A 21779-nucleotide genomic window follows, 5' to 3' on the forward strand; every position below is an offset into this window, starting at 1 on the left:
TTTTCATTCTTTTAAAAAAATTCCAACAGAAGCCAAAGACTGGAGCCCCCGGGAGCCCTCAAAGCCCCCACCCACCCCTCAGTGGGCCCAGTCAGAACTGAAAATTGCAAAGCCCCCCGACTAGTTCTAGTTGCCTTCTCCCGGTGTCCTCTGCGTTTGGTGTCTGGCCATGGCCCCATCTGGACGTCCAACTCTCTCTCCCCACCCCTCCCGGTGTTGTTCTTAAACGTCTGTGGAGCTTCTGCTGCAAGGAACAAAAAGAAAAAAAAAAAAAAAAAAAAAAAACGTCAAAAAAGCGACAAAATTTAAAAAAAAAAAAAAAAGCCAACCAAACGAGAGAAAAAAAAAAAGCAACAAAAAGAAGAAAAAAAAAAAAAACCACACACAGAAGAGATTAAAAAAAAAAGGAAAAAAAAAAAGACATAAACTGGCACCAGTTAACTTTCTTGTACTTTTTTGCTGAATTTAGCTTCTTGTAGTTTTAACTTATTGCTATGTTAACTATTTATTATTCCTGTTGCCCTGTAAGGAGATTTGTGTATATTTCTGTTACTTCATCCAGTTTGCAAGTTAAAGGAACGATGATGTTCTCTTTGTTTCTTTAAGTTTTGCCGAGATGTGGTTATGCCTAATTTATTTATAAAAGGGGAAGTGGAATCATTAAAGTAATAATAATTATTAATAACAGTAATGGTAGCCGAGTGGCACCCGGGGGGCGTGGGCTTCTGTGGGTCAGACCCCATGGCCAGCGACGTCCGGGGGTCTCAATGGGATTATTTTTGCTCTTGTCTTGAGAATTTTTTCAGTCCTCTTAGCTGGTGAAACCCCTAGCTTGTTCATGATACACAAACCTATTTATTCTTGTGGTTTTAAGTCCTCCTTCCTTTCCCCCTCCCTTCCAGCAGGGCAGGGACCCCTTAACGGGTCCACCCCCTCTTTCCCTGCTGTTTCTGGGGCTTTCTCCCCTCTGCCCTCCGCACATGCTGGAGGCATCCGAGCAATAAGGGCTGGGTTTGTCCCCCACCCTGGGGGGGCCAGGCTCTGGAGAGGGGGCACCTCCCCACACCCCCCACCGAGGCCTAGGCAGGGCCCTGCCACCCCCAAGACTGGGAGAGGACTTCTTTTTCTAAAACACAAAGCTCAGCCCAGCCAGGCCCCCTCCCTGGAGGCCAGCCCCTCCCCCCAAGGGGGCCAGGCCAAGGGCTCCCAGGAGAGGGGGGCCTCGGTCTTCCACGTCCCTGGGGGTCAGGGGCAGGGCCAGCGGGGAGGAGGCTCAGCCCCTCCAACCCTCCCTTCATCCTGTTATTTATTCGGAAGGTTTCAAATCACGACAGAGTCCATGTTGGAGGTGATAAAGAACTGTAAAAAAAAAAAAAAAGACAAAAAAAAAAAAACAAAACAACAAGAACACTTTGCGTTGCGTTTAGACTATTTATTACCGGGATTCCAGGCCTGGCCGCGGTAACAGACTTTTACATGGAATTGTTTAATTATTTGTACTTTTCATGCCAGAAAAATAAAAGTTCAGAATCTTAAGGTCTCGGCTGTCTGTGCACTGGCAAACAGGGATGGGTGAGGTTCTCTCATGCTGCTGTGCTGAGAGGTGAGCACAGGCTGCTGTCCCTCTCGGGGCCGGGGTCTCATTGCCCTGGGAGGGAAACTTGGCCTACCCATGGCACAGACAAGATCAGAGAGGATGAGACTGGCACAGATGGAAGCCCAGGCCACAGTGACCCAGGGTCTACCCGCCCCCTGCTGCTGGACTGTACTCCCTGAAGGCCATCTTCATGGATCTCTTGGGCTGCGGTGTCCCCTAATGATGAGGGAGGCCAGGCATTACCTAAGGTGGCTGCGTCCCCTTCGCTCACCCCACCCCATTCCCACCCTGGTAGAGCAAGCAGACATCACCAAGCTTGGAGAGAAGTCACATTTATTGTTTCAAGGTCACACAGGTCAAGTCATTCACTGTCCCCACCAGGGGAGGAAGAGGGGGGCAGGATGGGATGGAGGGGCACACCACCAGGGTGGGGGACCAATGAGGGCCAGTTCCTTTACCCCGTCTTTGGAGGCCACTCGGGCCGGGAGTTGGCTCTGCCCCACCTGGGCCCCTGGAACAGGGGGAGCCCATCAGGTTCCTGCCCACGGGAGGGGGAGGAACCCGAGGGGGCAGGCCTTGGTCCACAGAGTGAAGGGCAGGTGGGCGGCACTGCTGGGGGCTGGTTTCTTGCCTTGAGGTTCTAGAGTGGGAGAAAGAACAAATTAGAATGAGGGAGGGGCTGGGGTGCAGCTGGGGGAAGCAGCTGCCCTGGGTTCCACCCAGCATTGCAGAACAGAAAGAAAGAAGATGGAGACAGGATAGCGGGATGTCCCCACACTCAGGCGGGCAGAGACCCCATCTCCCTGCCCACCTCTGCCCAGCTAGAGCTCGTCGTGGTCTCCCTCGGCAGGTGGCTCTGGGGGTGGCTCCGGGCAGGCTGCAGGTGTCGTCAGCTCCATGAGGTACTCACAGCGACTGGGCTCTGTGGTGCTGGTCACCACGGTCTCCTTCCCGCACAGGAGGCGCACCTGGGAAAAAGGCAGGTGGGAGGCTGGGGCGGGCGCGGCCAGGCGTGGGTTCCCACCCACAGCCCCCTGCGTCGGGCACTCACGGTGGTGGAGCGGTTGGGGCCCTGCCAGCAGCCCGTGCCCTGTTCGTACTTCATGGCGCTGAATCTGTCGTGGTCTGGACCTGCCCATGAGCCCCAGGTGCTGTGGGAGAGCAAGGTGCTGAGGGTCTGCAGCTGGGGAGGAGGGAGGGAGGAGGCCCTGGCCTGGGACACTCACCCAAGGTTGGTGGGGGAGCCACCGAGTTTGGGTTTCTGCGAGACGAGTTTGAAGGGGCAGAGCCGGTAGATGTACCTGTGGAGGGACAGGGCTGACGGGTCAGGGGTCATGGGAACCCCTGCACACAAGGGGCTCACAGCCTCAAATTACACTGACCCTGGCCTCTGTCCCCATCGATGAGGAGGGCAGCCCATCCCTGCCACCGGCTCACTCACCCCTGCACTCAGCCACCGCCCCCTGCGCTGGCCGATTGGCCCAGGACTCACTCGTTGGTGGTCAGCTCGTAGCACTGGCTGTAAAGGTAGGCAAACTCCCCGTGGGGGCCAAAGTCAAAGGAAATCTCCTGCTCCAGGTTCCTGGAAGGGGAGGCATGTGAAGGGCAGCCAAGGACACAGGGACCAACACGGGAGCTGCCACTCGGGGACCCCCCAACAGAAGCCAGGCCCGCCAGTGCCCAGCTGCCTCATGGCTCCGGGATCTGCCTCCTCTAGGGAGCCAGGTGGTGTGGCTTTGCGTCCCCTGGACATAGGCCTGGCTACCTGATGGACTCCTCCATGTCCTTCAAGGACCGCTCAGCCTCCTCGAACTTGTTGCGGGCCTCCTGGGCAGCTGGGGAGGGAGCAGAGGTCAGAGTGGTGACCTCCACCCAGGAAGACGGAAATTGGGGTGCCACAGAGGAGACCGCATCCCCCTGCTGCCTGGTCTAACTTGGTCAAGGGTGGAACAGACTGGACCCAGGCGGCCTAGGGAAGGCCTCTCCTGCTGCTAAGATGCCTGGCTCCTGAGGGACCTGGCGGGCTCCGGCGCACCCGCTGCTGGCGGCTGCAGGGGTGACACAAACAAGCTGCAGCCCTGGGGAGACAGGCAGAGCTCTGGGGCTGGCGGGATGGGCGGCCTTCGCAGGCCTCAGTGTGCGGGGCTTACTGGGAGGTATCCCATCCTAGGGCAGGTGACAGGCACAGCCTGGGCCTCAGCCCTTGCTGGGAAAGGCAGATAGTGGGGCTCAGCTCCGGCTCCACTCCCAAGGGGCAGGGCCAGGCTGCTGGAGGTGACCACAGGGCCCAGGCTGGGGGCCCAGTGCCCTCCCCCCAGGTCGGGGCCTCACCGTCGATGAAGGCCTGCGTCTGCTCATCATAGGGTGGCATCTTGTCCTCCTCGGTGGGGCTGGCCGGCTGCGGGGTCTCGAGTGGGGGTGGGGCCTCCTGGGGAAGGGCAGTGTCAGCAGCAGCCTGGCCCCACCCCTCTGCCCCCTGCGCCCCAACACACACCTTGGGCTGCTCCCCCTGCACCTCCTCTTCCTCCTCCTCCTCCTCCTCTTCCTCCTCCGTCTCCTCCTCCTCTTCCTCCTCCTCCTCTGTGGGCAGCAAGTGCACTGATGGCTGCGGCTCCTCCTTGGGCTGCGACACATCAGGGGATGAAGTTTCTGGCAGCTCCGTGGGCAGCACCTGGCAGGGAGGCAGAAGGCGGGTGCTGAGGACAGGGGCACCTGCTCACACCATCACTGCCAGTGGCCCCACCCTTCTAGAGGAAGGGCGGGACAGATGACAGGAGGGGGCCTCTAGAAGACACATGGACTGTCCAGCTGGCCAGGGTGGCTGGGGGCCAGGACTGGAGACCATGCCTTTGTGAGGCAGTGGGGGCAGGGCAGGGGCAGGACGGCCTCCCTTCCCCCTCCCATACTGACCTCAGACCGATACTTGTCTCTGATGGCAGCCCAGACACGGTCATAGAACGAGCTGGCATCCGTGTGTGCATCCCCACCAAGGAGGGCCTGTTTGGCAAGTGGGGTCAGGACTGGGCTTCCACTGCCCGTTCCCAAGCACCCGGCACTGGGGCTTCGGACAGTGGTGCCAGGCACCAGCTTGTGGGGCCCTGAGGCCTGGGGACCAGATCCAGCAAGCAAGGTGCTGTGGCCGGAAGGGGGCAGCACAGGCCTGTTGAGGAGCAAGGCAGGGCTGGGCCTGGGGACCCCGGAGAAGGACAGAGGAGCCAGAAGGAGCAGAAAGACCCAGAGACAGCTCAAGCACCACGTGCCAGGCCTCTGAGGCCAAAGCCAAGGGGTGACAGGGAAGGACCCAGGAGTGGGCAGGAACAGAGAGAGGGACAAGGAGCAGCGGCCAGGCTGGAGAGTAGAAGGGAAGACAGAGCCAAAGGCTCGGGTGGGCAGGGCAAGCCGAGTATCCAGCCAGCAGGATGCCCGGGGTGGGGACAGAAGTGGGAAGCCGGCTCTCCCCTGCCCTGGCTCTTTCTTGGACCCCACCAGATGGGGAGAGGTGACCCTGGGCAGCCACCACCTTGGCCTGCCCAGGCAGCAGCTATGGTTGGGTGCCCCAAGAGCCCTGGCCGGGGTCAACAGGGAGCTTTCCACCAGAGCTGCCCGTTGGCCTGCCCACTCCTTTGTCCTGATGTCACCAGGTCTGTGGGCAGGTGGAGTACCTGGGCCTCGCCTTCAGATAGCACCCCATCTCCATCCGTGTCCAGCTCTGGATGGGTCTGCAGCTCAGCCACTGAGACCCTGTGGGGACAAAGACAGGGAGGGGTGAGGCTCCCTGGGGCTTATCCAGCTGCCTGGTGGGCCCGCCCGCTCCTGCCTGCCAGTGCTGTTCCCAGAGCTTCGCTAAGGACCTCCAGTGGGGTGGGGCAGGAGGCTGAGAGAGGCAAGGGCTGGAGTGGGGCCCCAGGCCAGAAGGAGCAAGCCCAGCGCCCCTTCCCCCGCCCGTGGCTCAAAGCAGAGATGGAGGCTGGAGACATGGGGACACTCACAGGATCCTTTTTCTGACCCTTACCAGCTTCTCCCTCCTTCTGCCCTCACAACTCAATGTTTTACCAAAACTGCCCACTGCCCAGCACCTGCACCCAGCCAGGCCCGGTACCCACGCTTGCCTGGACGCCACCCCCGCACTCCTATGACCAGCAGCCCCCCAGCAGCCCTTGCCTCTCCCTCCCGGGCTCTGAGCTCCCCTTGGTTCCCCAAAGCCCGGCCTTCACCATCTGCTGGGTTACTCAGCAAGTTCAAAGGCACAGAACTCACACAGGTCTGGCTTTCGCCACTTGTACTGGGACAAACTGGCCCTGGGAAAGCCATCCCTCCCCACAGGATGTTGTCTGGCCCAGACCCCCAGAGGTGAAGCCAGCGCAGGCTCTGGCCGGCTTCCCAAGGCAGATGGGCGGGGGGACCCCAGCTGGGCAGGCGGCAGGGCCACACTCACACCCCGTCCATGTCGTCATCCAGCTCCTGGAAGGTGTTGGCTGCCAGCTCCTGCTCCCGCTGGGCCCTGGACGCGGCCTGCTGCTCTGTGGAGGGGCCGGCTCTCGTCACCCTGTGCCCCGCCCACTCACTCCCACTGTCCCAAACTGGCCCTTGTCTGCCACTGAGCACCCCCTGTGTGTCCAGCGTGCTAAGGACACAGCTGTAGACAAGAGAAAAAAAGGTCCGTGTCCTCTGGAGGGAAAGGACAGGTAAGAAATGAAGTGGACAGGTGAAGCCTGGGCATGTGGGGTGGGGGACATGATGGGGAGAAGAGAAGTGGGCAGCGGGAGGGATGGACGCCAGGGCCTGGGCTGGCGCAGGCTTCCTGCGCACAAGGGCCTCTGGGATCCTACATGCTAGGGGGCGGACAACCCCACAGTGCCTTCAAGTGACATCCAGAATCCACCGGCTGCTCCCCACCCAGTCCCATCTGGCCCCAGCTCCTCACCTGCCAGGACCAGTCATCTCCAAGTTTTGGTTTCCTGGCACCTACCCTCACTCCCACCCCTCCCCCGGGGAGGGACTCGGGAACCAGGGCCTGTCCCTCTGTGCTCGGCAGTTCCCACTTCACCTGGAGCAAAGGCCCAAGTCCTCCCCAGAGTGACACACGGCCAGCCTGCCCCTCAGCACCCTGCCCTTCACCTCACTCCCCGCCTCGAGCATGTGGCTGTCTTGCTGCTCTCAGGAGACAGACCGACACCCCCCACAAAGCCCGTGCCCTGCTCCCTGCCTGGCTCGCTCCCCCGAGGGCAGGCGCTCACGCCGAGCGGAGGTTCAGTGCTGTGTTTCTAGCCTCTGGGGGGAGCCTGGCAGTCACAGGTGCCCGACAGGCTGGCTGGATGAGCTATGGGTTAGGAGAGATCGGAAAGAGCCTGTCAGCAGAGGGAGGGAAGAAAGAGGGCAGCAGAGGCCCAGAGACTCGGAGACCCACAGCAGGGCCTTAGAGAGGGGCTGCCCTGGTTCCTAGGGCCACCCACACCCCAGCTACCAGTATGAGCAGCAAGGACCACGTCTCCAATGCCGACCAGCAAGGCTCGGCCCCTCAGCTAGCACAGAGTGGGTTTCCTCCCCCTCCCCTCCTAGCCCGCTTCCATGGGGTGTCGAGGACTGAGACGGAGACCCTGGACCACGGCTTTGCACCTCCAGTCACAGCAGCACGACCCAACAGCGAGAAGTGCTTCAACAATCGCCAACCAAGGCCACAGGGATGGCAGGGGCAAGAAGATACAGAACACAGAAGTCATTTTTGCCAAAGGGACTTTGTCAGACCTGGCAAATTCAGATGTCTGTTTGATGAGACCTGGGGAGCAAAGGGGACTGGAATCAAAGTCCAAGGTCAGGAGACTAACAGGGCCCCCACAGACTCAGCAAGGCTATCTGTCAGTCATAAGCTAGATCAGAAAACTCCACAAGGGCTGAGCTGTGGCCCAGGGGTAGAGTGCTTGCCCAGCACCTGGGGGCCTAGGGCTCAATACCCAACACTGAAAAAACAAACACAAGGGTTGGGGCTGGGGCTCAGCGGTAGAGCACTTGTCTAGCATGTGCGCGCCCTGGGTTCGATCCTCAGCACCACGTAAAAATAAATAAAGGTATTGGGTCCAACAACAACTAAAACATTAAAACACACACACACACACACACACAGGGGATGGGGAGACATAATCTAACAGGTGCACATATCTCAGTTCACACACTGACTGAGAGCACAACAACTCCAATCTTGAACTTGGATTCAGGGGTCTCTGAATGGCAGCATTCTAAGCATCAGACAGAAAGAAAAGCACAAAGTACCTAGGCTGACAACTATTCCTGAAAATGACTTCCACACGATGACCAAAACACAAGGACAACGAGAAAAGAGCTGCCACCATCAGAGATCAGCCAACGGACAGCAGGAGTGAGCCTCCTAGCTCAGGCCCTCCTCCCGTCCAAGAGCAGACGAGCCCCTGGCCAGCCTGGACATACCTTCCCACTGCCTCCGGTGCTCTTCTTTGGCCTCCTTCTCTGGCTTCTCAGCCTCCTCCTTCACTGCCCGAAGCAACTCCACCTGGTCTTCCAGAGACTTCTTTCCAGCCTGTAGCTCAATGAGCTTTTTCTGGGAGGCAGAAGGCAAAAAGGCCAGCTCTCCTTCAGGTCTGCCCGCTTCTTAAAGCAACCTCCCTGCCTCTAATCCACTAGAGAAGGCCGTGGCCCCAGGGCTGGGAAGGACACTGCCAGTGTGCCTTCAAGGGACATCCAGAATCCACCTGCTTCTCCCCACCCCCATATCTCCTACTTCCTGGTTTCCTGGAAAAAGAGACCTTTCAGACACCTGGGTCTCCCCCTGCCTCTGGAGAGGAGCCCAAACACCCTGATGGAGCCCACAAGGCCCTGCCTGCTCTCCAGCCCTCTCTGTCCTGCCCTCATCTTAAAACTCACAGCTCCAACCCCCTGACAGCACTCAGACCCCCACACATGCTGTTCCTTTACCCTGGAACATTTTCCATGGCTAAGTCCAAATTATCCTAGGGCTTTTGGTTTAGATAGAGACCTCCTTCTCTAGGGGGGAGAGCATGGCAAGACCCACCTCTATGCTGCAAAGCTCCCAAACTTCCCTTCACTGTCTGTCTCTCCCCTGGGCGGTCCAGGTCTGGCCCTAGCCTCCTGCCAGTGCCTGACACGCCTTGTACTCCTACATCTTAAGAAGCAACAAGGGCTGAGGAGTTGTAGAGCGCTTGCCTGGAATGTGTGAGGTCCTGTGCTCTGTCCCCAGCACCACACACATACATGAAAAAGATGGAGACACTGGGGGACAGGCCAGGAAACCATCGATATCCCCACCTAGAGGCAGGCAGAATCCTTACCTCCCTGCCCAACTCTGCCTCAGCTAGAGCTCATCATGGTCACCATCAATAGTGGTTCAGGGGTTGGCAGGTGCTGCTGACCCATATCACCTTGTTTGGCCCAGCCCCAAAACTGGGAAGTCCCCGATCATCAACTCATTCTATAGACAGTGGCACCACAGACCAAGGATGCAGAAAGGAGGCCTCCTGTCCCTAAGAGACAGCAGAGACCCTTGAAGCTCACTTCAGTCCAGTGTCTGGCCTTGGCTGACCCCTGAGCTGACTGCCTCACTGTGCCAAAGACTAAATGCTCAGTGCTGTTCACCTGAGCAGAGCAAGGGGCAGACAGGTGGCAACTTGCCCCAGGACCCTGTTTAGGGGCAGGTACAAACCCCACGAGCACTGCCAGCCCACCCCTCTAGGCCTCAAGGCCCAGAATGTCCCAAGTCAGCCTCCAAGGGTGCCTCACCTGCTTCTCCTCCCGGGCCTTCTTCCAATCCTCAATAAGGATCTTCTTCAGGCGGAACCCTTCACGGGTGACCTCTGCCATCTGCTGCAGGGACTCTCTCTCCTTGCGGCCCTTCTCTCTGGGGTAGAGGGGACACATAGGCACCACCAGGGAGCACACAGGGCATACCCCATTGCCCTCTTCCAGAAGAGCTGAATGCACCTGCCAACCCCACACGCTCACACATCATGCTAAGGATGAGCCAGCAAATGCTCCTCCACCCCCAGGCTCCCAACTTTGGTGCCCCTCATCCCTTGTCCTTGAGAGGAAGGACAGTGCACAATCTTGGGGTCAAGGGGAGGTACTAGGGAGTATTGAAGACTGAGGGCTTGGAGGTGGTTCCTAAGAGACAAAGGAAAGAAAGGACAGAAATCACAGACTCCTAGACTGAAAGGGAACTGACAGAAATTGAACTTTGCTCAAGCCACTCTCCACTTAGAAGACCTAAAGTCAGGAGAACTTATATATAAGTGTTGGGAGTCTTAGCTTCCTTGCAAAACTAACCCAGCACAATAAAAAATAAATAAATAAAAATAAAAACAAAAAATACCTGACACAGCCCTCCCACCCACCTACCAAAGACAGGAGTTGAGAGTGGCTGTTCTGGTAGATGCCACAGTCCTCCCTACTCCCCACTGCCTCATACTTGACCCAGTTCTGTTGCTCACATCACCCACGTTTAAATTTCAGGCCCCACGCTAGCATGTGGTGATTAAAAACGGAGCAGGAGTTCCAGTGGAGCTATCAAGTTCCAGCTCTGCTACCTGCTAACAGGTGGCCCTGGACAAATCCTTTCCCTTCCTACACTTGAGTCTCCTCATCTGTTGGATAAGGAAACAATCGCACCTGCTTTGAGGTTACAGGGAGAGCCAGGGATGGAGGGTTCAGAAAACACCTGCCTGGCACAGAGTGAGCAGAAGAGGAGGGAGCCAGCACAAGCAAGGGGTGTGGCCCAGCAAGGTGGTGAGGGGTGACAAAGGGGAGGGTACTGTTATCACATACTTGCAGGTGTTTTCACAGATGATGCCACTGTTGTACTCATCTGTCCCGTCACAGCAGTCTGAAGTAGAGGTGGGGGCCAAGATCAAGAGCTGGCCGTGCCTCCACCCACCGGCCACCACTGCCTCCTTCCCCATGCCAGGGCCTCCATACTCACCACATATTGCATCGTTGACCCGGTTCGAGGGGATGTACAGGGCCTTGTAGCCAGTGTTGGTGCAGTGGAAGCTGCCATTCGGACAGGCAGCTGTGCCTGTGGTGAAGGCAGAGAGGGCCTGCTGAGTTCACCCAGCCAGGTGCCTAACTGTCATCTGCGCCCACAGCCCTGGACCCCCAGGACACAGAAAGCACCAGAAAGGTGGGAACAACCAAGGGAAGGTCAGAGCTGCACACTCGAGGCCTAAAACAACACTCTCCAGTGCTCCCTGCTGCCTCTCTCCTCTGAGGCCCTTCAAAACCCGGCCCTGCCGGCTCCTCTTCTGTTGTCGCCCCATCCCCAGCCAGACTGTCCCTGAGTCCCATCTCTGAGGGGTTGTAGAATGTAGGCTCTCCATCTGCAGCTCCTTCAGGATTCTCCTGAACACTCACTTCCCCTGAGAAGCCTTTCCTGATCTCCAGAATGTCCTGGAAGGGCAGGGTTCTCTGGGCTTCCACAGCACCATCTACTGCCCTGGTCGAAACAGCAGGACCTGATTTCTGTTTTCTTTTTTCTTGGGGGCGGGATGTAGTGCTGGGATGGAACCCAGGACAGACCTCTAGTATGGTAAACACACTCTACCACTGAACAATGCCCCCAGCCCAACATCGGCCAGGTTTCCGTGCCTGCTTCCTGGAAGCCATGGGAAGGCAGGACTGGGTTTCTCTCCATCATCTTATGGGGCCTTGGCGCTCAGCAGTGCTCACTAAATGAGGTGAAAGGGAGGTGAAAGGGAGGTGGGGGGATGTAGGGAGCTCACCAGGCTCGTCTGAGCCATCCTTGCAGTCGCAGTAATCATCGTTGACCTGATCAAAAGGAATGGTGGCTGAGCCATCCAGGCAGGTGAAAGGCTTGGACTCATCATAGAAGTGATGGTCTAGAGAGGAAAGAAGGCGAGAAACCTTCTCAACAGAATACCACCTCTGCCACGCCCACCCCTTGGTTGAGCCTGCGTCACAGGTAAAGTGAGGTAAAATGTTGCAAAGGCCCACCCCAGGAGCCACGGGTAGGCTCCTCCCACGCCCGACCCCCACCTCCAGCAAACTCACTGGTAAGGGCGACGCCCCGGGGCCTCTTGACCTCCACTGCCCGGCAGAGGGGCAGCAGAAGCAGCAGCAGCAACATCCCGCAGGGGCTGTAAGGCCGGAAGCGGGTTCTGCGGGAGGAAGGAGGCTGCGGGGAGATGTACCGCGTCCCCACGCTGCGGCAAGAATGGGACAACTGGTCAGCAGGAGAGGGCTACTTCCAGCCCATTGGATTCCTCCACCGCCTCTGGGCAATACGAGCTCCGATTTGGGAGCAGGGAGCAGACGACTCCCCAGTCCTGGCCAGTCGAAGAGAGTCTCACTTTGCTCAAATCAGGGGCGGGCAACTGAAAACCTCCGCTCCCTGTGCCGAGGCCAAGTGGGCAATCCGATTCCCGCCAATAGGCCCAAAGGGCTAACAGTTTCCCCCACCCACTGCGCAAACACCCCTTAGTTGCCCCTTGTACGAAATTAGACTGCCTTCCCACCCACTAGTCCATCACCTACACGAGGCCGAGGCAAAGGTCAGTAACACCCGCACCCCCCTTGCCCAGCGGCCAGGGATCCTGCTGTAAAAAGAAAGCGGAAAAGTCTAGGAAGCATCACTTCCGGTCCCACCATGCTCCTGGGAGAACGACAGCTCAGGGAAGCCATGTTGGGTGTGGCTAACAAGCGGGTGCCGGAACTGAGACGGCCATCTTGGGCAGGACTGTTAAGTCTTAAGAGACGGTAGATCAGAAGAATCGCGCTTAATGGCGGCGCAGAGTGCCTCCATCTTGGGAGTGGCGGCTCCTGCAACCGGAATAGAAAGTTCCTGAAAAATGCCGGTGAACCCCCAGCGGGAGAAGAAAAAGGAAAAAAAAAAAAAAAAAATGCGATGAACACGTGATTGCATCGCGGCTAGGCCTAGTCCCCTTCAGAGACCGTCCTTCTGCGCGTCATCAGCCAATGAGAGTCGTAGGGTGGAACGCAGGCGATCTCCATGGGAACTTCGGAGGGAGGAGGGGGGAGGAGGTTACCTAGCAACCGCGAGATGCTGAGAGGGCCAGCCAAGCCGTCGGTAAGTGCATTCCAGGCGCCCGAGGAACCAGAGCTGACGGATCCCGAACCGGAGCAGCGGACTCCTATTGCCCCTCTAGCTCCTAGCAGTCCTTGGCCCCAACCCAGTCATGACGTCTCCTCTGTGCAGGGCGGCCTCTCTCAACGCCCTGACTGCTCAGGACCAGGTCTCTACACCTTCTTCCAAAGCCAAGGGCAGTAAGGCTCAGGCCAAGTATGGCTATCCCCGAGGCAAGCACGCTACGCGAGCACAGGCCTGGCCCGCACGCAGTTCCAAGGCAGAATCCCTCCTCGGGGCGGTGAAGACTTCTGTGCACGCACAGGTGGTTGAGTTGCAAAGGAAGATTCAACTATTAGGTAAGATGGCTCCAAAGGACCCAGAAGGATCGAGGGTCAACAGTGACCACCCAGTTTGACTAGGCATGGTGTGACAAAGGAGTTTCACTAGTATGAATCTAGGTGGACAGTTTCTGGAGGCAAAAACTCACGCTTCTGTCGGGCTTGGTGGAGCAAGTTTCCAATCCCAGCGACTTGGGAGGCTAAGGCAGGAGGATCCCAAGTCTGAGGCCAGCCTCAGAAACTTAACGAGGCCCTGTCTCAAAATAAAAAGTAGAAAGGGCTGGAGCTGGAGCTTAGTGGTAAAGCGCCCTTGGATTCAATTTCCAGTACCCAAAACAAAAACAAAACGAAAAGAAACACTCATACTCATTCATGGTTTTTCTCATCTCTCTTTTCAAACTTACGAGCTCAGAACTGACTGGGGTAGGGGTTGGGTAGGTAGCTCAGTGGTAATAGTGCTTGCCTAGCATGTGTGATCCCTGAGTTCAATCCTCAGCACTGCCAGAAACAATGAGAGAGTGAACTGACTGGATTGTATTTCATATTTACTGTAATTTCGGTTCTTCCATATCACACATGTAGTAGTTAAAAAAAAAAAACAAAAAAAAAACAGATTCTAGAGCCAGAATTTTTGAGATCAAATACTGACTCTGCCTAATAGTTGTTTGACCTCGGGCCATTTAACATTAACCCTACTTGCTGTTTTTCCATCTGTAAAATGGAAATAGTAACAGTGCAAGGTGGCTACTTGGTATAAAGTGATTAGAAAGGTGCCTGGTATATGATAAAGTATTATAAAGTGAGAACTAATAGTTCTCATGGATAGGGCAATCTTGTCCTTCCCAGTGGCCATTTGATAATGTCTGTAAACATTTTTGGTTGTTACACTGCTGGAGACCAGCTGCTCCTGACATCTATTGTGTCGAAGCCAGGATACAGTTTAACATCCTACAAGGCACACAGCAGCTTCCCACAGCAAATTATTCAGCCAAAACATCAGTTGAGCAGATATTTGGGAAATCCTAGTGTGTAAATCATTATTGGTTTTTACTAAGAAATAATATTTCTGGGGTGCGGTGGCCCACACCTATAACCCAGGTACTTGGGAGGCTGAGGCAGGAAGATGAAAAGTTTGAAGCCAACCTGGGAAATTTAGCAAGACCCTGTCTCAAAATTTATTTAAAAGTGCTGGGATGTAGCTCAGTAGTAGAGCACTCCTGGGTTCAGTCCCCAGTTCTGGAAAAAAAAAAAAAAAAGAGAGAGGAGAAGGAGATAATCTTGAATAGCTGTTGAAGGTGTGGATGCAGGAGCAAGATTGCTTGTGACGTTGAGCAATTTAAACCAATCTGAGCCTTAGTTTTCTCATCTGTGAAATGGGTATGATGTGTACTTACTGGCATGTGATATTGAGTACCTGGAAAGACCTGAGTCCAGCATCCAACACATAAATAAGACCTGAAAACAAACTACTTTAACATGTATTTTGAGGGGATCGTAAGACATTTCAAGGTATGTGCACAATGTGTACCCATCAAGGTAATTGGCATATTCACAGACATTTGTCATTTCTTTGGAGAACACCCAAAATCCTCTGTACCATTTTGATATGTACAATTGACTTGCTGTCAGCCATAGTTATCCTACAGTACTAGAGAATGTTGGAAGTTATTTCCCTGTGCCGGTTAACCATCTTCTCTCCATCTTCAAGTATCATTATAATATTAAGTTGAAGACTGATTGCAAGAAGATCTTCCCTCTGGGAAGTCCCATCCTCCTACCTAATGACACTGAGCTTGTGTCTGCCCACCTCACCTGCCCCCAGAGAGTGACCGGAAAGCCTTTTATGAGAGCTCCCAGTGGAACATCAAGAAGAACCAGGACACCATCAGCCAGCTCCGAGAGGAGACCAAGATTCTCCAGCTGCAACTGACGGACTTGCTTCAGGTGAGGGTGAAGAGGTGGGTGGCTGGGTGCTGGGGGTAGGCAGGTGGCCTGAGTGAGGGGTGACGGGCTCCTCTCCTTGCAGGGAGATGAGAAAGTGGTCCAGGCAGTAATTCAAGAATGGAAATCAGAGAAGCCATACCTGAAGAACAGGACAGGCCAGGTTTGCCTCACCCACTGACCAGCTCCCTTGTCTCCATCCTGGGTACCCTTCTCACTGGACTTCCTGCTGCCACTTTCCACCTCTCCAGACCTTTCCCTACACCGGCTGCCAATCATTTACTCCTCGAAGAAATCTTTATTAAGCACTGGCTCTGTGTTTGACATGGTGTTAGGTGTCAGGGACCATGCAGTGACAAAACAGATCAAGTCTCCCTTCCAAGAAGCTCATATTCTAGTAGAGAAGCTGACCAACAAGACCCAAAATGAAACAAAACCTCCTCCAAAATTTGGGCATGGTGGTACAGCCTATAGTCCCAGCCATGTGGGAGGCTGGGCGGAAGGATCTCTTGAGCCCAGGAGTTTGAGGCCAATCTGAACAATCTAGAGACCTCATCTCTTGGGGGGGGGAAAACTGAACAACAGAGGTAAGAACAAAGGAATTTCCAGTAACGATAAGAGAAATAAATAAAGTAGTGTCATTTACTAGAGAAGGGCAAAAACTGGTACTTCAGATTGGGAGTGAAGTCAGCAAAGACCTCTTTCCAAACGAGGTGATATTTGAGCTGGGAATGGAACATTAGAAAAAAATCTGGGAAAAAAACTCCTGGCAGAGGGAACAGCAAGTGCAAAGTCCCTGAGGTAAGAAGAAGCATTGAGTGTGGAGACCAGGTGAAGACCAGGATAGCTGGGGAAGAGTGAGCCAAGGCAGGGAGACCCATCCTGGCCTCAACCATGACACGGGGTGTCATGGTTCCTTGAAGTGGAAAATAGACTTCAACAAGACAGGAGGGGAGGCAAGAGGAGAAGTCATCCAGGTGAAAGATGCTTTGGCCTGCACTACTACCAAAAGGGTAGAGGTTGAAGGAAATAGTTGCCTCCGGGGAAACCTGACAGAGATAAGAGAGAATTTGCTAACAAATGAGATATATGTGGGAGAAAAAAACTTTGATGGCATCAATGTTTGGGGATTTTTTTTTTGTCTGTTTTTGGTGCTGGGTACTGAACCCAGTTAAGCAGACATTTTATGACTGACTTACCCCCCCAGCAAGATTTGGGGTTTGAGTATGAATGGAGCTACCATAAGCCCAGATGGGAAAAATGGCAGAAGGACGCGTTGGTGAGACAATCAGGTGCTTTTGGAAGGGATGATTTTGAGAGTATGCATGTGGGCATAAGGGGAGGCTTAGTTTAGGTGTCTTCAGTGTAGAGATGGCCTCTAAGCCCCTGAGACTGTGTAAGATCACCAGTGGGGAGGGTATGAACCAGGAGGAGAGTCTGCGACTACCTCTCTCCGAAAACAAAAGACACAGAGACCAGAGACTGAATGGCCAGGGAGGTGGGTGAAAATTTGGAGATTGAATCCATCAAAGAAAATCTGCAGAGACGCTGATAAGAAGGGAGATGAAGGGGCTGTGGTTCAGTGGTAGAGCGCTTGCCTAGCATGTGTGAGGCACTGGGTTCCAGCCTCAGCACCACATAAAAATTAACAAAATAAAGGCATTCTGTCCATCTACAACTACAAAAAAAATTAAATAAATAAATGAAAATTTAAAAAAAGGGAGATCAAGGCCACTCTGTGGGAGAAGGGAAGAACTAAAAGACTCAGACCCCTGCTCTTGCACTTGTCCTCCTGCAGCAGGCCCTGGAGCACCTGGACCACCAGCTGAGCGAGAAGGTGAAGCAGGTAAATGCCTTGCGACACCAGGTGGTGTTGAGGCAGAAGCGACTGGAGGAGCTCCAGCTGCAGCACAGCCTTCGCCAGCTAGAGATGACCGAGGCACAAAACTGCAACACGGAGGAGGCCAAGGTAGGGCCTCCTCGCATAAGGAGGCGCAAGGCCAGGCCTGGGGAGCTGGGGCTGGGGGGAGGAATGGAGGAGGGAGGGGACTCAGCCATCCCTGCTGCCCACTAGACCTTGAGGAACCTGGAGAACCGCCTGGAGAAGGCCCGGATGAAGGCAGAAGAGGCAGAACATATTACCAATGTGTACCTGCAGCTCAAGGCCTATCTCCAGGTAGGCACTAGGCCTGCTTGGCGGGAGGAGGGCAGGTCTGCCCCGAACCACAGTCACAGACCTGTCCCACTCCCATGCCCAGGAGGAGAGCCTCAACTTGGACAACCGTCTGGACTCCATGGAGGCTGAGGTGGTGAGAACCAAACAGGAGGTGGAGGAACTGCACGTGGTGAATCAGGAGGCCCTCAACGCACAGGACATTGCCAAGGTGCCAGCCCACCTGTCGAGGTCTCCTCCCCCAGAATCTGAACCCAGCCTCGCCTGAGCCGCTCTTATCTGTCCACCACACCCTGCCGACCTGTCCCGGCAGTGTTTACCGGGGCCTGTGCGCTCTGCCTCCAGCCGACATAGGTACCAGCTGCCCCTCTGCTCGCCCTCCAGAACCAGCTGCAGTATCTGGAGGAGACCGTGATCCGAGAACGCAAGAGCCGTGAGCGCTTCATAAGTGATTGCAAGAAGCGTGCTGAGGAGAAGAAACTGCAGAACGAGCGCATGGAGCGCAAGGTGGGCGCACCCAGGGATGCAGGGCTTCGTGATCAGCCCACACCCAACACGACCTGGCCTTGTCCCTTCCCAGTCATGTCCCCATTAGCCCTCACCCTGAACCCTTTCCTACTCTAGACATTTCTTCTAACCCCCCCACCCTCCCTGACTCCACCTCCACTTGATGCGAGGGTTCCTCCCACATCCACCACATCCACATTCTGCCCTCCTCTCTCCTTCCCTCCCACCTAAGTGCCCCATTTTGGCGCTGCCAGAACCTCCCCTTACTCTCTGGTCTCCACTTATCCTTCCCCCTTCTGACCGGGCCTCTCTGACCTAAATCTGACCCTGCTGATAGTCCGCCCCTCTCTCGACTCCTCCCCTTTGTGCTGGCTCTGAAGCCACCTCCTGCCGAGTCCTCCTGATCCCCGCCCAAGTGTTCTTACCTGGCTCCAGGTCTTTGCACGGCCCCCACTCCCCAGTTTGAACCCAGTCCCCTCCCAGCCCTGACCCCAAACCTCAGTCCACCAACTGACCCTGGCTTTGATTCACTCCAAGAGCAGACTCAGCGGGAGCACATACTGCTGCAGTCGGACGACACCCTCCAGGACCACCTGCGCGCCAAGGACGAGGAGCTGCGACGGCGCTGGAACATGTACCAAATGGAGACAATTTTCGGCAAGGTCAAGGACGCCACCGGCGTAGCAGAAACGCACGTGAGTGCTGCAGTAGCCCCCTCCCTCCCCAGACGGACCCCAGCCGCGTCCCGGGGAGGGAGACCGCCACACTCCGCCTCCCCTCTCGCCGGCCTAGGCTTCTGCGCACGCACTTGCTCTCTTCATGAGAGACACCCCTTTCCCCTCAGCTGCCGGCCGACCGACCGGAGAAACTGCTGCCCTTTACACAAGACCCACAGGACTGCCTGCACCGCTTCCTCTCCTCCTGTCTTACCCCTGCACTGACTTCTTTGGCCTGCCCCCTGGGGGAGGACTCGTCTTGTCCTGTCTCTCACATTTTACAGTTGTCCTCTTTGAAAAATTTCTTCTTATTCTTCCTTTTTTTGATACCAGGAATTGAACCCAGGGACACTTAATCACTGAGCCACATCCCCAGCCCTTTTTAAATATATTTTATTTAGAGACAGGATCTTGCTAAGTTGCTGAAGCTGGATTTTTCTTTTAATACTTTTTTTTAGTTGCAGACGGACACAATATCTTTATTTTTATTTGTTTATTTTTATCGAATCCAGGGCCTCACACATTGGAGGCAAGGGCTTTACCACTGAGTTACAACCCCAGCTCCCTGAGGCTGGCTTTGAACTCTCAATCCTTCTGCCTCAGCCTCCCAAACCACAGGGATTTCAGGCGTGTGCCACCGTGCCTGGCTTGAAAAAATTTCAAGGCTCCTGTGTCCTCTTAAAGTGCCTGGTTTCCACTGAGGAACACTAGTCTGTACCTTTTGGGTTCTCTGTGACCTTGCCGCTGCTCCCAAGGAGTTGATCCCCAGGAGGCCCTGAACTCCCAAATATGGGATCATCTGGGGCACCAAGGCAAAGCCCTTTTCAGAAGTGGGTCCAGTGAGCGGATGGCTCCCCAGACGCCGGTATTACTAGTGAGAATGGACGAGATTCCCTGCCAGAAGTTGCTGGCACGTTAATTTTGGAAAGCAGCTATGCTCACCGCTGCTCTGTCCCCCACTCTATATCGATTTTGGCCAGCTGAAATGTAGACAGGGGCGCAAGAAAGATGATTTGTCCGGGATTTTGTACACTCTTGAGGCAACCCGGAGTCCGACCCACACTGCCCCCATACATCAGTTTGCAGAAGCCACCAGCTTAGACCACTTATCCTGTGTGGTGGGGAGGAAGGAGAGGAGACGGAGCAGGCCTGTGCCTCCCTAGGCTCTGACTGGGGCTGGGTGGTTCGCAGTCCGTGGTGCGGCGGTTTGTGGCCCAGGGCGACACCTTCGCTCAGTTGGAGGCTCTTAAGAGTGAGAACCAACAGACGCTGATGAGGCTAAAGGAAGAGAAGCAGCGGTTACAGAGGGAGCTCGAAGACCTCAAGTACTCTGGGGAGGCCATGATGGTGAGGTGAGGCCAGGGTGCTCAAGGGAGGCCGGAGGGAGGGCGGGGTCGGCAGTGCTCGGGTGGTGACTTCTCCTCCCCTCCCTGCAGCCAGCAGAAGATGCAAACTGAGATGCAGGAGAACCTCAAGATCGAAGGGCAGCGACATGCTGACGCACAGGATCAGCTGGAGCGCACCTTGAGGGCGATGCAGACGACTAAGGAAAACCTTGAGCACCTGGCGAGCAAGCTGAATCACGTCAAAGTGGTAGGCCCCGCCCTCGAACGGTTCAGAGCCTCTTAGGACTTTAGAGGTTCAGTCAAGCTTGGGGGTACCGCCGCCTAGGCCCAGGGAACCCAGGATGTCAAAAGCTCCGCCTACAGGAAAGCCCCTCCCCACTCATCGGAGTCCCCGCCCCATATCCCTGGTAAAGCCCTCTCTACCCCCAAGAGGCCTAGGATTTTAGATACTTTGACCTGCCTCAAGCTCCGCTCCCCATGGGAAAGGCCTAGTCTTCCTCCACCCCAAACCTCAGAGACCCTCCTCCAATCCTGGAGCGGCCTGAGACAGGAGAAGCCCCACCCTATCGTTGCACAAGTCCATTTTTTCAGAAGGTCGCTACTGCCTTCCTCGCGTTTCTTCTACCCTTCACCAAGAGGCCTCCCCGCACCTTTTTTATGCCTCTGGCGTTCAGAGACCCGCCCTCAAGGCGTGGCCTTTGATTTCAGAGTCCGGGCGCCTTGGGTAAGCACCAGCCCAGGGGGTGGCTCCTCCCCTCTGCAGCCGAGTCTCTGAGGGAAAACCCCAGCTTGGTGGCCCAGCCCTCAGAGGCCCAGCCTCTTGCAACTGACCTGGCTCTCGCTGGCCGCAGGAGAACGGCCGCTTTGCGGGAAAGGAATTAGATCCCAACGCTGGGGACTATCTGCAGAACCTGCTGGGCCTCGTGGAGGAAAAGTTGCTGAAACTGCAGGCTCAGCTCGAGAGCCACGATGTGCCGGAGATGCTGCGTCACATCGCCGACCGCGAGGTGCCCCTGAAGCCACGGGGCAGGACCCAGGAGACCCTGGGGCTGAGGGGGCGGGGCAGCCTTTAGGAGGCCAAGTTGGAGAAGCTCAGGAGCTGGAAAGGGGTCTTAGGGACAACGGTTTTGGTGTGGAGTGAGCCTTTTACAAAAGGGAGAGGAGCCGAAAGAGCTGCAGTGGGTCTCGCGAAGCCAGAGGGCGAGACTGGGGGATTCAGGGTGGGCACCCAGAGACTTAGGGGCAGGGTCCCAAGACCCGCGGTGGGCCTGAGTGACAAGTGGGTGCAGCTGGGCATCGCAGTGTCTGGTGAGAATGAGGGACGCAGCCGGGCTGGAGGAAAACTAAATAGGAGTGGGTAGTGGTCTCGCATCGGCATGGAGGAGGGGAGAGGAACTTCCCTGGGGCCCCAGCCTCGCCCTCACCTCCTCCTCTACCCCCTCCACTTAGTTCTATGCCACCCTAGAAGGAAAGCTGCCCCAGTACAACACTCGCATCCCCCTGCACCTTGCCAGTTCCAAGGACAAGTTCTTCGGTCAGTGCTGGCGGGAAAAGGGGGTGGGGTTTGGAGCGGCCAGAGGTGGTCTGAGCATGGGCTCAGGTCCAAGGTGGAGGTGGGTAGGGTGGTGATGACTGGGGAGGAAAGTCTGATTTGAGCTTGGGGAGCCGCATCGCCCCATCGCCCCGTGCCCTCGCAGACGAAGAGGAGAGTGAGGAGGAGGACAGCATAGTGGTGAGCCGCGCTTCACTCAAGATCCGCTCCCAGAAATTAATCGAAACCCGCAGCAAGAAGCGCAGCCGCTCGCGGAGGTCCTAGATTCGCATCTTGCCCATCTGGAGCCTCCATTCCCCTTCAGAGCCCCCGACTCCTCTGGGTCCAGTCACGGGTCCATGGGGCCCCTTCAAGGGCTGGATGAGGCCCGGACGGGGAGCTTAGCAGGCCAGTGGCAGCCCGGAGGAGAGGGGGCCGGACTAGATGTTCCCACAGTAAATCTCCCGAGGCGGGTCAGCGCTGGCCTCAGAATCGCGCAATAAAGGTCACTGACCAGCCTCCTGGGTATTCACCTCTTCTTGAC

The 21779-nt window shown here is 56.0% G+C and overlaps 2 protein-coding genes and 1 long non-coding RNA gene across 7 annotated transcripts; 1 reads left to right on the top strand and 2 right to left on the bottom strand.

Moving 5' to 3' along the window:
• Positions 1-1913: 1913 nt before the first annotated feature.
• On the bottom strand, positions 1914-12250 carry Prkcsh (protein kinase C substrate 80K-H). 3 transcript variants are annotated; one of them, XM_046436448.1, is made up of 18 exons: positions 12131-12250; positions 11648-11799; positions 11359-11475; positions 10560-10655; positions 10406-10463; positions 9365-9482; positions 8039-8168; positions 6033-6117; positions 5260-5338; positions 4508-4594; positions 4113-4268; positions 3929-4025; positions 3363-3432; positions 3090-3179; positions 2824-2898; positions 2649-2748; positions 2409-2565; positions 1914-2237 (listed from the first exon to the last, which is right to left on the bottom strand). In XM_046436448.1, the coding sequence occupies exons 2-17, from the start codon at positions 11721-11723 to the stop codon at positions 2419-2421; spliced, it is 1581 nt and encodes a 526-aa protein (XP_046292404.1). In that variant the 5' UTR covers positions 11724-11799; positions 12131-12250; the 3' UTR covers positions 1914-2237; positions 2409-2418. The 3 variants fall into 3 exon arrangements, with proteins under 3 accessions (XP_046292404.1, XP_046292402.1, XP_046292403.1); XM_046436446.1 differs by having other exon boundaries at positions 4092-4268; XM_046436447.1 differs by having other exon boundaries at positions 4092-4268; positions 12127-12145.
• Positions 12251-12301: 51 nt separating this feature from the next.
• On the top strand, positions 12302-21754 carry Odad3 (outer dynein arm docking complex subunit 3). 3 transcript variants are annotated; one of them, XM_046436443.2, is made up of 13 exons: positions 12303-13039; positions 14844-14965; positions 15048-15125; positions 16761-16931; positions 17037-17138; positions 17221-17346; positions 17520-17642; positions 18185-18337; positions 19550-19710; positions 19795-19951; positions 20556-20711; positions 21154-21238; positions 21402-21754. In XM_046436443.2, exons 1-13 carry the CDS (start codon positions 12793-12795, stop codon positions 21518-21520), a joined length of 1800 nt encoding a protein of 599 aa, XP_046292399.1. In that variant the 5' UTR covers positions 12303-12792; the 3' UTR covers positions 21521-21754. The 3 variants fall into 3 exon arrangements, with proteins under 3 accessions (XP_046292401.1, XP_046292399.1, XP_046292400.1); XM_046436445.2 differs by lacking the exon at positions 20556-20711 and having other exon boundaries at positions 12302-13039; XM_046436444.2 differs by lacking the exon at positions 15048-15125.
• Positions 18837-20674, bottom strand: LOC131423905 (uncharacterized). The gene is made up of 2 exons (XR_009226045.1): positions 20536-20674; positions 18837-19636 (listed from the first exon to the last, which is right to left on the bottom strand). It is a non-coding gene; the product is annotated as an uncharacterized LOC131423905 (long non-coding RNA).
• Positions 21755-21779: the final 25 nt, after the last annotated feature.

Source organism: Marmota monax, unplaced genomic scaffold (genome assembly GCF_021218885.2).
Source record: "Marmota monax isolate L192 unplaced genomic scaffold, Marmota_monax_Labrador192_F-V1.1 WCK01_AAM20220418_F8-fsc00021, whole genome shotgun sequence".
In the NCBI taxonomy this organism is placed as follows: domain Eukaryota; kingdom Metazoa; phylum Chordata; class Mammalia; order Rodentia; family Sciuridae; genus Marmota; species Marmota monax.

What these genes read in the sequence shown, in the direction of transcription:
- Odad3 (XM_046436443.2), top strand. Translation starts at nt 12,793, where the DNA reads ATGACGTCTCCTCTGTGCAGGGCGGCCTCTCTCAACGCCCTGACTGCT. An exon ending in AGCTCAAGGCCTATCTCCAG is followed by an intron (nt 17,139 to 17,220) that starts GTAGGCACTAGG and finishes TCCCATGCCCAG; the next exon opens with GAGGAGAGCCTCAACTTGGA. An exon ending in ACGAGCGCATGGAGCGCAAG is followed by an intron (nt 17,643 to 18,184) that starts GTGGGCGCACCC and finishes CTCCAAGAGCAG; the next exon opens with ACTCAGCGGGAGCACATACT.
- Prkcsh (XM_046436446.1), bottom strand. Translation starts at nt 11,723, where the DNA reads ATGTTGCTGCTGCTGCTTCTGCTGCCCCTCTGCCGGGCAGTGGAGGTC. An exon ending in GAGACAAGTATCGGTCTGAG is followed by an intron (nt 4,269 to 4,507) that starts GTCAGTATGGGA and finishes CCTCCCTGCCAG; the next exon opens with GTGCTGCCCACGGAGCTGCC. An exon ending in GGCTCCCCCACCAACCTTGG is followed by an intron (nt 2,749 to 2,823) that starts GTGAGTGTCCCA and finishes GCTCTCCCACAG; the next exon opens with CACCTGGGGCTCATGGGCAG.